Source organism: Rana temporaria, chromosome 7, assembly GCF_905171775.1.
Source record: "Rana temporaria chromosome 7, aRanTem1.1, whole genome shotgun sequence".
Lineage (NCBI taxonomy): Eukaryota > Metazoa > Chordata > Amphibia > Anura > Ranidae > Rana > Rana temporaria.
This window is the reverse complement of record NC_053495.1, coordinates 101,319,518-101,335,562: the sequence shown is the minus strand read 5'-3', so window position 1 is coordinate 101,335,562 and position 16,045 is coordinate 101,319,518. Positions and strand designations below refer to the sequence as shown.

Here is a 16,045-nt window from a genome sequence, read left to right as displayed (position 1 = left end):
GGACTCCTGATGTGGATATGTCAGGGCTTAGAATCATAGATTGCGGCAGTCCAGGTCAGCGGGACCTTTTGGGGGGGGTTAGGAGGGGGACCTGTGTAAGTTCACCTTACAGATTTATACACTTTTACCACTTTTACCACTTTAACTATGACCACTTTGCACCATGGCACACATAGCATAGCCTCTAGCAAGGAATCAGTGAGCCATATTGTGTGCTGTAACCTCTAGCAACCAGTTAGTGAGTGGTAATGATATGCTGTAACCTTTGGCAACCAATTGCGGTAGCTGTCTGAATTGCTACAGTAAACAGATTTGAGTCTAGCTGCTATCTATTGTATGTCTCAGAGCACCAGGGTGATCTTTAATGCGGGGCAAAAGGGGTTTGTTTTTTAGGATGTTGGGGTGGAGAGCAAAACTGCATGGGGGGGGGGGGCAAGAAAATGTTTGTCAAGGGTCCAGTTAATATTAAAGTCTGATTCTAGTTACACTTCAAAGTGCTTGGAATTTACAGCTTCTGCATCCCAGTATTCACACTTGTCAGGTGTCAGAAATATTCCAATACACTTCTACAGGCTAGAAGTCCTAGAAAATTAGTATCTCCAGCCATATTTACTCTTTCAAAGCCACCATTAGCCTCAGTACCACCAACAATATAGGCAAATACCTTATTGTGCCTCTAAAGTGAGTGTTTTCATTAAACCATCACTTCTGTGAGAATGAAACCAAAGCCCTAGTACTCTGATGCCGCGTACACATGATAATTTTTCGGCATTGAAAAAAAAACGACGTTTTTCGGCATGTAGAAAAAACAATGTTTTTCCAACGTCATCATTAAAACGATGTTGCCCACACACCATCGTTTTAAAAAAATGCTCTAGCAAAGCGCGGTGACGTACAACACGTACGACGGCACTATAAAGGGGAAAGTTCCAATAGGAAGATGCCACCCTTGGGGCTGCTTTAGCTGATTCCGTGTTAGTAAAAGACGATTCGCGCTTTTCTGTCTATTACAGCATGATGAATGTGCTTACTCCATTATGAACAGTAGTTTTACCAGAACGAGTGCTCCCATCTCATAACTTGCTTCTGAGCATGCGCGGGTTTTTAACGTCGTTTTAGCCCACACAAGATAATTTTTTACAACCCGAAAAACGACATTGTTTAAAACGTCATTAAAAAATGCAGCATGTTAAAAAAAAAAATTGTCGTTTTTCAGAACCTGAAAAATGATGTGAAGCCCACACACGATCATTTTAAATTACATTTTTTTAAAACAACGTTTTTTTCATGCCGAAAAATGATCGTGTGTACGCGGCATAAGTTTTGATTCAGAATCACTGCCTTACTCAATGGGACCAGCTTATAAAATAGCCCCTGTCTATGCTCGTCATTCAGAAACAGAATGTCAGCCTCACATTGAAGATTACACCCAGCTTTTAGAGGCTGACAAGCAAAGCACTAAATAAGGTGATATTTTTTTGTTGCAATTTAAAATGTAAAACATTCAAAAGTTGTCTGCCTATCTATTTTATGATTCCACAGCACTGGCACTGGTGGTCCAATGAGATTGATCCTTATATTAGATCAAACATTTTTGTTTCTCTTCTCCTTTGTCTCCTTCTTATCCCATTTTAATATTTCATTTGTTTTGTGGAAATTGTATGAGTAACAGTATAAAAAAATGTATCTTACATTGTAATTTTCAGGCAAATTTGCATGACATTATAAAACATAATATTTATGTAAAGGAAAAGAGGTTAAAAAGAAAGAAGGAAAGGAGAACACCTTGAAGCAATACTTTTTGTAAAATTCAAATCCAGCTAGATCATATGTTGAATGGCTTGGATAGGTTGTATTTTTATATGTGTTTGTGCCCTATTGGGGGTCTTACTCTCATTTCTTGCTCCAGGTGACCACTTTACAGGAATTGAAGAGAGTTTTTCAATGGGAATGCTAGTAGAAATTAAAGTCTGATCAAGGTTCTAACCCATTCCGTGGTGTACTCTGTCTCCGTTTTTTTTCTTACTTCCTCTCCTAATGATCCCACAGGACGTGAAAGGGATATACACAGCAATACAGTAAAACTTTGGATTGCGAACATAATTCGCTCCAGAAACATGCTTGTAATCCAAAGCACATGTATATGAAAGCAAATTTTCCCATAAGAAATAATGGAAACTCAAATAATTTGCTCCACAGCCATTTATTCATAGGTTCTTCCGTTTATAGTCCATATAAAAATATAGTCCAATATAGTCCAATATAGCAATGTGACCAGGTTGTGTAACCATAAAATGTCCATCCACAAATGGCAGCATCCACAAGGAGATTAGAAGCAAAATATAGCAAGTCAAAATGTATTTCAAAAATGTTGCTTGTCTTGCAAAATGCTCTCAAACCAAGTTACTCCCAAACCAAGGTTTTACTGTACAAGCCAAATAGAGAATTTAGCTTTTTCTCAAACTAACCAAATTTTATTTTCTAAATGTTTGGATTTGTCAGATTGCCTTGAACTCTTTAGCTCCAAGTGACTTTTTTTTCAATGTAAGGCTGGTAGAACTGATATAGAAAGCCTCCACAATATAGTGGGAGGGGAAGGAGCTTATCATGTACTTAAGATCTATTTTCTAGCTGCTTCTAGAAATAAACTGGTTCAAAGATACATTAATGACCAAGGTTCTTTTTCTTATGAAGTAAATCTAAATTGGACCATTGGACTAGAAATGTTTTATCCAGGAACACTAGACAGTACCTTCTTAAAACTGTGAGTCCTTCAGAATCTCTCAAGAAAATTATTCAGATGATATGGTAACTTAAAAGGGAAGTGTGGGATTAAAAAAAACAATCATACTCAGCTAGGTGGATGCAGCATCGGTCTGATGCCACATCTGTCTTTTGCCACTTCTAGATTGAGAGCTGAGCGATCAAAGGCCGCTGATTGCTCAGTTCTTGTTCTTCAGTAAGCAGAGTTATGCTGCCTACACCTTGGATGGTTTTTCCGACGGAATTCTGCTCAAGCTTGGCTTGCATACACACGGTCACACAAAAGCTCTCTGAACTTTTGTCCGTTAAGAACGCGTGACATGCAACTCTACGACAAGCCGAGAAAATGAAGTTCAATGCTTTCGAGCATGCATCAAATTGTTTCCAAGCATGCGTCGGAATTTTGCACGTCGGAATTGCTACATGCGATTGGATTTTCCGATAGGAATTTTTTCATCTGAAAATTTGAGAACCAACTCTCAATCTTTTGTTGGCGGAAATTCCCGACCCCAAATTTGGGATAACCTCAGAGTCTGGACTGTCTTAGTGGCATAAGCCGACAGCAGATTTTAGCCCACTGTCAGCTAAATACGAGTCACAGAAGTGCAGAACTAACTGCACTCCTGGGACCCACAGGAGAAGTAGGGTCAAAAGAGCTTTGGCCCAATAATAGAACAATATTAAATATGCCTTATTAAAGAAGACACAAATCTGCAATGAGAAGCCTTGTAACCATGCACCTAAAATAATAAAATGAAAGATGTTCTGTAATGGGTTTTGAAGAACACCCCATAAAGAAACATCAATATATTCTATATTGTTATCTAGAGACCAAAGTCAGTGGAGTTGATTTAATAAATCTGGAGTGTGCAAAATCTGATGCAGCTCTGCATGATAGCCAATCAGCTTCTACCTTCAGCTTGTTCAATTAAGCTTTGACAAAAAAAAAAAAACTGGAAGCTGATTGGTTTCTATGCAGAACTTCACCATATTCTTATCTCTCCAATTTTAGTAATTAACCCCTGTGGTTCATCATTTCCCATGCTGTGCTCATGGCATTTGACACAGTAGACCATTACATTCCAACAAAATGCCCCAAGCAATAATGTGGTATAGATGGCTCAGTACTCACATCATTCCAACAGGCAAATCTTACAGAATCATGTCTGGACAGTATTCCCTTACAAGTTTACCTCGTTTCTACAGAAGATTGCAAGGATCAGCACTGTTAACTTCACTCTTAACAGCAGATGTAATACTAGTCAGCAATATCATCAAAAGCCTTGACCTCCTCTATCATTCCTATGCAGATAACACCTGGTCTTATATGTATCTAAATTTCAGGCAGCTAATAAAATAACTGCAATTATGTATTCTACAAAATTGTTAAATACATTTTTAAATGTATCTAGTGTAATAACCTGAATTTGACAGTATCAGGCTTTTGTAATGCCTTGTACAGCAGCACTCAGATTGTCAAAAGAATAGGTAGCACTAGGAGCAAAGAAGGCACATATGCTGAGAAGAAACATGATGACATGAGGAAAGAGAAGAGAGAATAACTCATCAGTCTGTTGCTGTTCCTTCACGGTCCAACCTGTATCGGCCTAATATTGCATTATAGAAAAGTAATTTAACCAATCTGGTTGTGAAATCTAGAAGGGTTGGATGAGCAGAACAACAAATCCCTCATCTCCCAACTATATATTTTTGCTGTTTTTTTTTTTAATGTTTGCCTGTAGTTTAGCTTTGAAGTTTAAAGAGCAACTTCAGTCGCTCCTTTGTAAAATTTTTTTAATCCCCACTTACCTGTTATGCAGGTATTTCCTTGTTTGATCGATTCAGATACTCATCTGCCCAGTGGATCAAGTGGTGCTGTGCTGAAATCTGCTCATAAGGAGCACCTGATCTCCACCATCTTGGTACTCATCAGTCCCTGGAACCCGGCTGCCTCCTCCGGGCTTAGGCTGCTGACCTCCGATGATATGTAAAGCTCTGCCCAATGGCCGCTGTCAGCCACTATTCCATTAGCCTTCTAGGATATGTAATGTGAAATCCCAGGAGGCTGAGGCAGCAGGCAAGAATGGTGGCAGAGCGGGACCAGACATGATGTGTGGAAAAGCAAATAAAAAAAGTCAATCCATACTGCAGAGAGGTGTGGGAGTGTAGGGAGCCATAGCTGATCTGGGGGTTAAAGATCTACTCTAAGTCAAGGTATTTTTATTTATTTTTATAGGGTTCAGTGAATGTAATGTAAAATAAGCTGTCTTCCCAGCAAGCATGAAAAACCCTGATTTTAGCTCTAAAACAATCTATAACCTGTATACCTGTAAACCTGATGCCCTCCCATAGTATGTTGTTTCCATGTACAGCAATACTGGTCAACAACACTCTACTTATGATGTGAATCCGAAGTATACTTCTGCCCCTTACCATCGGGCGAGAGGCAAATTTTATAGAACCCTGAATTTTCTTACATTTTAAAATCCAAATATATTTTATTGTCAGTAACAATGTAAAACATGCCTCTATTTGGTGTCCCTAAATTCTTGTTCTAAATTCTAATTCTAAAGTCTTGTTATGTCAATGTGTCATCTATTTTGCCAAACTTTCCTGTTTTCCATAAGGCCCCTTTCAGACGGACGGCTGTTTTGCCGCAGTTAAAAGCACTACAAATGTTTTGTGAAATTCAAGGCTCCAGGCACTGCGATTAGCTGCATTTGCACATTGCGATTACATGCGTTTACGTGCGTTTAATTGCGGCCGCATTTAGCTGAGGTATTCATTTCCATAGCAACCCTTTTTATTTATTTTTTGTTTTTGTTTGGGTCCCTTATTTTTTTTTTTTATTTAAACGCTGCTATCCGCAGTTGACAAAAAAGACTGCGATTACCTGCGGTTATGTGCATATAGCTGCGCTACATCGCACCTGGACACATTCAATTCTATTTTTTCTATTCGCACCAAACCGCATGTAACGTAATCGCACGTAAACGCTGTGTGTGAATGGGGCCATAGGAAAACATTGTGTGCTTTTAGCTGCGGTAGAAAAATATAAAATCCGCAGCTAAAAGCACCATTCTATCTGTCCGTCTGAAAGGGGCCTAAGTAATTGAAATCATTTTGGCAAAGAACAAATGATGTTTGATAGTTTTTTTTGTATTAGTAATTGCAGTCAAGAAAATAAACCCACACTAGGAGAAAAGGACTCCTTGTATTTACATCACAGCTCCAGCAGGTGGCAGCCATGACCTATTCTAACAAGAAGCTGGAAACCTTTGTCTCTGCAAAGTAGAAACAAAATATAAAGCACAGTTGTGGTTCAGCCCATTGAGCTGTTCCATTGTTTGTGTAGTTTGAGAGGGACAACTGGAAAGCCACTTGGACTCTTCCTTAAGCAATGTCTTAAGACATTTCACGCTATTCTTATCATACTAACATCATGTCAATAAGTCAAGAAAGTGAAATCAGGAGGAATGTTAGGATGCTTTTCTTTAGGAACTTTTCTATTCAGTTGCCAATTGTTCTACTTCTGCTTCAACTACTCCAACTAAATTCCTGTGCAGAATCAGAGCCAGATATAGGAAAAACCCCGGACGGAGCTTCTACTTTAGCATTTGTTTTTGATGTCACTGGATCCATGTATGACGACTTAGTTCAAGTGATTGACGGCGCATCAAAGATTTTAGAAACATCTTTAAACAGACAGAAAAAGCCGCTGTATAATTTTGCTCTGGTGCCATTTCATGATCCAGGTAAGATTTTTGTCTATCCTAATTCAAAATGTTGTATACCTTTAAATGAATGTCAGTGGTGTTTTTATAGCGGTGAAGAATACAATATACTTACGTCATATAGATATCGCTATTTAGCAGGAGTATTGCTCATTATTTATCATGTAAATCTATTGGTTATGCATTTGCTTATCTGATTATATGAAATGTTTTAGCCACCCACATCATAAAGTAACACAAGTTACATTTTATAATTCAGAAATATTTAAAGAGTCACACATTTTATAATTCAGAAATATTTAAAGAGTCACAGATTTCAAGTGAAATAAACTGTAGTACTGCCCTTGGTCTAAGTGTATATTTTGTTGCCTTAAAATTCTCCAAAACCGGTAGATGGCAGAAAAAAGTTTAAGTAAAATGAATTAAAAAGTTTGGCACGTTACATGAAGCAAAGCAGTAACAAATCCATTGCCTTTAGTCATGCTGACATTCTTTAACCCTTTTGATGTACATTTTTAACCTCCCCGGGCTCTTTCAAGTAACAAGAATCCAAAGCAGGAAGTTATCACAGCCTGATGTTAATTCTCTTGATGTTTACTTGTTGGATCATTGCACTTTACTAACCTACTACATGTTCTGCAATTGCTTTAGAGCTAAATGTCTTGGAATATGTGGATCTAATTTAGTTGGATACAAATTCTTTTAGATTCTCAAATTAGAAACCATTGTGCAATAATAAATGGTTTACATAGATTTTGCTTTTAGAATTCTTTCCAATGCAAGTTAAAGAATTGGTCCACAAACAAAAGTGCATGTAATGTGTCTGAAACAAACAGGACCAGACGGTTTGGGATTTGACCCAGAATACCCCAACTGGCACGGTTACAAATTATGGCTTTATAAAAGACCTTTTATCTCAAATCATGAATATAGTGGATAGAGATGGTGAACTGGACAGTGATGGATGGGGCTTCAGTCTGTTTGTACATTTGCATGCTGGGAATAAAGCAGGTTATTAAATTATTCTCTTTTTTCGTATTGGCTATTTAAATTGCACACACCAGGCACCTTCTGCAAAGAGAAAAAATGGCCTACCTACCTTCTGCTTCAACGTTTCATTCAGACAAAGTTTTGCCTTTAGTTAGACTTTAAGAAAATACAGGAAGTTGTACAGATTTCAAGAGGTAGATATACCCACACCACATGTGGGTTGCTTTGTGAAATCCAGCTACAGTTGCTTACATATAACTGATCACTATTTACTAATTATCACTTCCTGATACATTTTATTTGATGTATGGATTTTTTTGTTAGGATTTTAAAGTGATTCTAAAGGTTGTATTTTCTTTTTAACTAACAAACAATAGTTTTGCATAGACCAGCCCCGGTCTTATTATTTTTTGGTCCCCTGGCAGTCTTGGCTTCACCCTTCTGCTGAGTGCCCCCAATAGCAATTATCTTGCTATATGGGCACTTGACCAGGCTCACTCCTGGGCCACGCTCCTCTGAATGGACATTGTCTTTTCACACACAGTGCGTGGCTTGCCCCTGTTCCAAATGTCCAAATGTTGCCTTTAGTTCTACTGTAATAGTTGTGCACTGCATGTTATGACACTAAGGCCCCGTACACACGGTCGGTTTGGTCCGATGAGAATGAACCGAAGTTCATTTTCATCGGACCAAACCGACTGTGTGTATAGGCTATCGGTCTGTTTTCCTTCGGTCCAAAATTTTAACACATGCTTCAAAGCCGAACCGATGGACCGCTGCCCCATCGGACCAAACCGATGGGTAGTACAGAAAAGCATTGGTTCAAAACCTGTGCATGCTCAGATTCAAGTCGACGCATGCTTGGAAGCATTGAACTTCATTTTTTTCAGCACGTCGTGTGTTTTACGTCACCGCGTTCTGACCAGATCGGATTTTGAACTGATGGTGTGTACACACATCAGGCCGTCAGGCCACTTCAGCGGTGAACCGATGAAACCGGTCCGTCGAACCATTCTCATCGGTTTTGTCCGACTGTGTGTACGGGGCCTAAGGGACTGTCCACAGCCCAAAGCTTAAGGCAAAGAAGACCTGCACTGGATAGAGGGATAGGGTAGGTAAATACACCTCATTCCTGCATGCCTAGACTAAACACACATTTAACACTTGCAACTAATTCCTAGCGTTCAGGTTCAAACCTTGCTCCAAACAATGACCCACTGCACCTGAAATCCTTGAGGTGTCCATTTGCCTTTTAATCACTTAAGGACCGAGCCTCTTTCTGAGATATGTTGTTTACACGTTAAAAAAAAATGTTTGCTAGAAAATTACTTAGAACCCCCCAAACATTATAATTATTTTTCTAACACCTTAGAGAATAAAATGGCGTTTGTTGCAATACTTTCTTTCACACCATATTTGCACAGCGGTCATACAAGCACACTTTTTTTGGAAAAGTGAAAGATAATGTTACCCTGAGTAAATTGATACCCAACATGTCACGCTTCAAAATTGTGCCCGCTCGTGGAATGGCAACAAACTGTTACCCTTAAAAATATCCATAGGCGACGTTTAAAAAAATTCTACAGGTTGCATGTTTTGAGTTACAGAGGAGGGCTAGGGCTAGAATTATTGCTCTCGCTGTACGCGTGTGGTTTGAACACCGTTTTCATATGTGGGTGCTGCTCATGTATGCGTTTACTTATGCACGTGAGCTTGGCGGGACGGGGCATATTTAAAAAAAAAATTTCTTATTTATTTTACCTTTTATTTTTATTTTTTATACTGTTCTTTTAGAAAAAATCGTGTCTCTTTCTGAGATATGTTGTTTACACGTTAAAAAAAAATGTTTGCTAGAAAATTACTTAGAACCCCCCAAACATTATAATTATTTTTCTAACACCTTAGAGAATAAAATGGCGTTTGTTGCAATACTTTCTTTCACACCATATTTGCACAGCGGTCATACAAGCACACTTTTTTTGGAAAAGTGAAAGATAATGTTACCCTGAGTAAATTGATACCCAACATGTCACGCTTCAAAATTGTGCCCGCTCGTGGAATGGCAACAAACTGTTACCCTTAAAAATATCCATAGGCGACGTTTAAAAAAATTCTACAGGTTGCATGTTTTGAGTTACAGAGGAGGGCTAGGGCTAGAATTATTGCTCTCGCTGTACGCGTGTGGTTTGAACACCGTTTTCATATGTGGGTGCTGCTCATGTATGCGTTTACTTATGCACGTGAGCTTGGCGGGACGGGGCATATTTAAAAAATTTTTTTCTTATTTATTTTACCTTTTATTTTTATTTTTTATACTGTTCTTTTAGAAAAAATCGTGTCACTTTTATTCCTATTACAAGGAATGTAAATATCCCTTGTAATAGAAAAAAGTATGACAGGACCTCCTAAATATGAGATCTGGGGTCAAAAATACCTCAGATCTCATATTTACACTAAAATGCAAAAAAATAAAAATGGCCCTTTAACAGCTATGGGTGGAACTGACATTTTGACGCCGCTTCCGCCCTGCAATAGCATGGAGATGGGTGGGGACCATCGTCCCCTCACTCGTCTCCATACCTAACAAAGGAACAGACCCGATCGCCTCCGCCGCTACCAAAGGCTCTGGTAAACAGTGGATCTTGCGACAAATCTGCCGCAGAGACCACTATTATAAGAAACCAGACTGCGCGCTGAAGAAGAGGATACTGTTGTTATGGTAGCTAGCTGCTACCATAACAACGATATCCCTCTTGAAACAGCTGATGTATATTGGCGTGTGGCCGTCCAGAAGTGGTTAAGGAAGTCTAAGGCAGCCCATAGATTAATATTTTTTTTCATTCAACCAATCCTCCTCACTGTACTATTGGATTTGAATGTGGGGAGACTTCCCCATCATCAGTGTACATTGATCAGTCCTGGTGGCTATAGCCTGCGGCGCTGATCGAGCAGGAAAATTCAGACAGGCCAGTTGTACAGAAGTTGATTGATAGAATGACTTTTGTACAATCTCCCTGCCGATACATGGATCAAAATTTGATCCATGTATATTTGGCTTAAGTCTGGTTTGCAAGTGTTGCAGAGCTGACCTGATTTTACTATGACACTGAAACCAAGACATGTAGTTCAAGAAACCCCACGTAGTCATTCATACAAAGTGTGTAGGCAAACAACGGTACTTCACAAACAAATGGGGTGGAGGACTGCCAAGCAACCCTACCATTGCCTTTACAAACCACATGACAAGCTTAACAGGTCTCTTGGGAGATCCCCACTTTCTTTCATGCTAGGGGGGTGAAGGGAAGAATTATGAATATAAGATAAATATAAACAGAGAGATTTCCCTTATCTTATATGAGGTTGGAAAACTATAAATTAAAGTGTTACTAAACCCACAACAGTAAAATCAGTGGCCCGGATTCTCGTACCTCGGCGCATAGTTATGCCGGCATAGCGTATCGAATATACGCTACGACGTAGCGCAGAGCGGCGAGCACAGTATTCACAAAGCACTTGCTCCCAACGTTGCGCCAGCGTAACGTAAAATCTTCGGCGTAAGCCGGCCTAATTCAAAGTAGGTGGAAGTGGGCGTGATCCATTTAAATTAACCGTGACCCCATGCAAATGATGGGGCGAACGAACGGCGCATGCGCCGTCCCGTGGATGCATCCCAGTGCGCATGCTCAGAATCACGTCGGAAACACTCCCTAAGATACGTCGAATCACTGCCTACGACGTGAACGTAACCTACGCCCAGCCCTATTCACGTACTACTACGTAAACTACGTAAAATACGACGGCTGTCCCCTGGTCCATACCTTAACATGACTTACACCTGCTTTATGAGGCTTAACATTACGCCGGACGTACGACTTACGTAAACCGCGTATATTAATGCGCCAAGCGCAAGTACGTTTGTGAATCGGCGTATCTCACTCATTTGCATATTCAAATCAATGGGAGCACCCCTTGTGGCCAGCGTAAATATGCGCTCAGGATACGACGGCGTAGGAAACTTATATCGGTCGTAGGAAGCCTATTTTCAGGCGTATCTAGTTCTGTGGGCACGGCGCACAGATACGACGGTGCACACTGACACTTACGCGGCGTATCTCGAGATACGCCGCGTTAGTGCTACGTGAATCCGGGCCAGTATGTATATGCAGTAAAGCATGCCTGTTATTCTCACCGTGGAACCCAAGGGGTTAATCCTCTGCATTGTGTAAAAATGCTGTTTGATCCTCTCTTCTCCGATCTTCCCCTTCTTTTACTGTCCCCAATCCATCTGCTAATAGTCATGAGCCTCGGAGGCACTCTGCACAAGCTCAGTTTGGTGTGTATTGCTAGAGAGGTTTTTTTGGGGGGGGATGTGCATGTGATTAGCACAAGGCTAATCAGCACTGTCCAGGCAGAGAGTTGAGTCCTGTAGCCTCATAGGACAGTCAGAGGAGAATGAAAGACGGCTATATTCTGCTGGGTTTAGTATAAGTCTGAAAACTGTAGCCATGACTTCTGTTGTCTTTTCATAAAATGTCATAATTAATCTGTTATAGTACATGTAAATATATAAGTTAGCCATAAAAAAACAATCAAATATAATAAATACATTTAGAATTCAGATAGTAGTGAAAACCAGTGGAAAGAAAATTAAAGGCCATAGCTACAGCAACTAGAATCCAGTTTTTACTTTTTCAGTTCTCTTTAGAACATGAGAGTTTATTTTCTTACGAGGACTACTACTGAGTGACATTCCATAAATGATCTCTAATATAGACTGATATTGACATTAAAATTCAAACCAAGAACATGTTAAGTGAGGGTGTACTCACACTAGGGATGTATTTAAAAAATAAATGCATAGCAATTCATCCAGTGAAAGTGCATGCAATTACAGTAGTTCCATATGAATGGGGCAAAAAACTAATGTAAATAGGCTACATCCTATGATTTAAAATGGACAATACCTCCTATGGCCACTAGATGGAGATAAGTATCAGAGAACGTTCCTATAATACTTAGCTCCATCTAGTGCAGTATTTTATGTTTAAAATAAATTATTTACATTCAAACAGCACATAGTATAACCTATTTACATACATTTTTGTCCTATTTGCACAGAATTAATGTACATACAAATTCTTTATAAATCAACCCCTAGATGTTTTAACCATGCCCAGGCATGGTTCAACAACTTAGTTAGGGTTGTTTGTGTAGCATAAGTGCTCCGAACCATACCTGCCCAGTAAAGCTTACCACTTGGAAACACGGTTCACATGGAGTCCGGTACTGTTTGCTTTAGTGTGACGTTAGTGTGACTGGGAATGCTTTCTTTCAAGAACAGCGTGTGGGCAGACCAATGGAAGAGTGGGGAGGGGAAACAATTATACACAGGCCTGCTTCTGATCAACTATGGCCAATATGAGTACACCCTAAAAGTAGACACACTGGGGTAGATTCAGAGAGCAATTGCGTCTGCGTAACCATAGTTACGCAGCGCAATTGCTTACTTGCGCCGGCGTATCGAATGCTCCTGATTCAGGAACCTCGATACGCCGACTGCAGCCTAAGATATGCCTGACATAAGGCTCTTATGCCGTCATATCGTAGGCTGCATTCTTACGCAGGCCGCTAGGTGGCGTTCCCGTAGTGGTCAGCGTAGAGTATGCAAATTGCATACTAACGCCGATTCACAACCGTACGCGCGCCCTGCGTATGCAGTTTACGTCGTTTGCGTACGTCGGTTTTTGCGTAAGGCTGCCCATGCTTTTAGCAGGGGCAGCCAATGCTACGTATACCCGTCGTTCCTGCATCGTGAAATTTGAAAATTACGTTGTTTGCGTAAGTGAATCGTGAGTGGCGCTGGACGCCATTCACGTTCACTTTGAAGCTAATGACGTCTTTGCGACGTCATTTACCGCAATGCACGTCGGGAAAGTTTCCCGACGGAGCATGCGCACTACGCAAGGCGCGGGAACGCGCCTAATTTAAATGATCCACGCCCCCTACGGGATCATTTAAATTACGCACGATTACGCCGGGCATTTTTCAGGAGCGCCCACGCAATTTACGGAGCTACTGCTCCGTGAATCGAGCATAGCGCAGGTAATTTACGGAGGCGCAGCGGCAAAACGGTGTGCTGCGCCTCCGTAAAAAATGCACAAATACCAGTACCTGGATCTACCCCACTGAAGCAAAATAGTTTTCAATGTAGTTAGGAGGATAGCAAAAAATAAATAAATAATTGTATTAAAAAAAAAATAGTTAAATTCTAAAGAACAATTTCTAGAATTTCATCTTTTCATTAGAATTTTCCTTTCTAATAAATTCAATGGGTGTTTTAACTTTATAGTGTATTTAATAATAATAACAAAAACATGTAGTGGCATGTTGCTGTTGTATGGAAGAGCCCTGGGGCCATCATAAAAAAAAAAATACTAAATTCTGAGTTTCAAAGTCAGAATTCTGAGATTAAAAAGACAGAATTCTGTGTTTCAAAGTCAGAATTCTGAGATTAAATGTCAGAATTCTGAGATTAAATGTCAGAATTCTGAGTTTCAAAGTCAGAATTCTGAGATTAAATGTCAGAATTCTGAGATTAAATGTCAGAATTCTGAGATTAAATGTCAGAATTCTGAGATTAAATGTCAGAATTCTGAGTTTCAAAGTCAGAATTCTGAGATTAAATGTCAGAATTCTGAGTTTCAAAGTCAGAATTCTGAGATTTAAAGTCAGAATTCTGAGATTAAATGTCAGAATTCTGAGTTTCAAAGTCAGAATTCTGAGATTAAATGTCAGAATTCTGAGTTTCAAAGTCAGAATTCTGAGTTTCAAAGTCAGAATTCTGAGATTAAATGTCAGAATTCTGAGATTTAAAGTCAGAATTCTGAGATTAAATGTCATAATTCTGAGTTTCAAAGTCAGAATTCTATTTTAGTTACAGCATACAGTATGGGGAAGCAGGCAGTGCTGGGCTCTCTGGTTCCTCTACTGTATTAATAGTTCCTCAGTTTGCTGTCATCTGCTCTAACATAAAGAGGGATGCTGAAAACGAGTGTATTGTCTGTCTGTGTGTGTGTGTGTGGGGGGGGGGGGGGGGGTGACACAGCTTCCATAGATAACAGAACACAATGCACCCCAACTTTGTGGAAACATTGCACTGTTGCCCCAACAAGAGGGAATTGTGAGCACAATGTGTGTCTTTGTTCAGAACGGCTTGATCATAGCAATTACATGTCTGGACTAATTCTTACAGAAAATGGACCCCATATTACACATAAAAATCAACACAGGTATATAACTTGAGAATTAGCTCAATGCATAGAGTGACAGACTTGTGATTGATATTTTGTGGGTTCGAATCCAGGAAAGAGCACAATTTGTTTTTAAGTTATATGTATATATACATATTATTTTATACATTGCTCTTAGATTAAAATAGAGATGTCCCAATACCAATATTAGTAAATCAATATATTGAAAATGTATATGTCTTCAAAAAAATAAGCTCTGAGCTGGATTCGAACCCAAAACTTAGAAACACAGAAGTCTATTACTCTAACCACTGAGCTATAACCCAAGTCATAAATCTCTACTGTTTTTATAGGTTTAATATGGGGTTCATTCTCTGTAAGAATTAGTCCAGACATGTAATTGCTATGATTAAGCCGTTCTGACCATAGACACACATTGTCCTTCTGCCTTCTGCCTTCTAGCCGTTCACAATTCTCTCATGTTGGGGCCACATTGCAATGTTTTCCACAAAGTTGGGGTGCATTGTGTTCTGTTATCTATGGAAGCTGTGTCACCAACCCCACCCACTCACACACAGAATACACTCGTTTTCAGCATCCCTCTTTATGTTAGAGCAGATGACAGCAAATGGAGGAACCAGAGAGCCCAGCACTGCCTGCTTCCCCATACTGTATGCTGTAACTTAAATAGATTTACAGATCTATATACAGAGCAAAAGACTTGTATGTCTGCAGAATCATGGTCTATGGGTGTTACTACATTATTGCTAAATGCTCCTAAAATCCTCCTAATAGAGACTACTATATTTAGAAACTCAGAATTCTGACTTTAAATCTCAGAATTCTGACTTTGAAACTCAGAATTCTGACTTTGAAACTCAGAATTCTGACTTTGAAACTCAGAATTCTGACTTTGAAACTCAGAATTCTGACTTTGAAACTCAGAATTCTGACTTTGAAACTCAGAATTCTGACTTTGAAACTCAGAATTCTGACTTTGAAACTCAGAATTCTGATTTTTAATCTCAGAATTCTGACTTTGAAACTCAGAATTCTGACTTTGAAACTCAGAATTCTGACTTTTAATCTCAGAATTCTGACTTTTAATCTCAGAATTCTGACTTTTAATCTCAGAATTCTGACTTTTAATCTCAGAATTCTGACTTTGAAACTCAGAATTCTGACTTTGAAACTCAGAATTCTGACTTTTAATCTCAGAATTCTGACTTTGAAACTCAGAATTCTGACATTTAATCTCAGAATTCTGACATTTAATCTCAGAATTCTGACTTTAAATCTCAGAATTCT

General features: G+C 39.4%; 1 protein-coding gene across 2 annotated transcripts in view; it reads left to right on the top strand.

The window, feature by feature from the left end:
* Nucleotides 1–6,068: 6,068 nt before the first annotated feature.
* HMCN1 (hemicentin 1) overlaps nt 6,069–16,045 on the top strand; it is a 384,153-nt gene continuing 374,176 nt past the window's right edge. Inside the window, exon 1 of one of the 2 annotated variants that reach the window (XM_040359793.1) lies at nt 6,069–6,518. In XM_040359793.1, coding sequence (XP_040215727.1) covers nt 6,206–6,518 — 313 coding nt within the window. In that variant the 5' untranslated portion in view covers nt 6,069–6,205. The remainder of the gene's footprint in view (nt 6,519–16,045) is intronic. The other variant, XM_040359792.1, reaches the window with a different exon arrangement.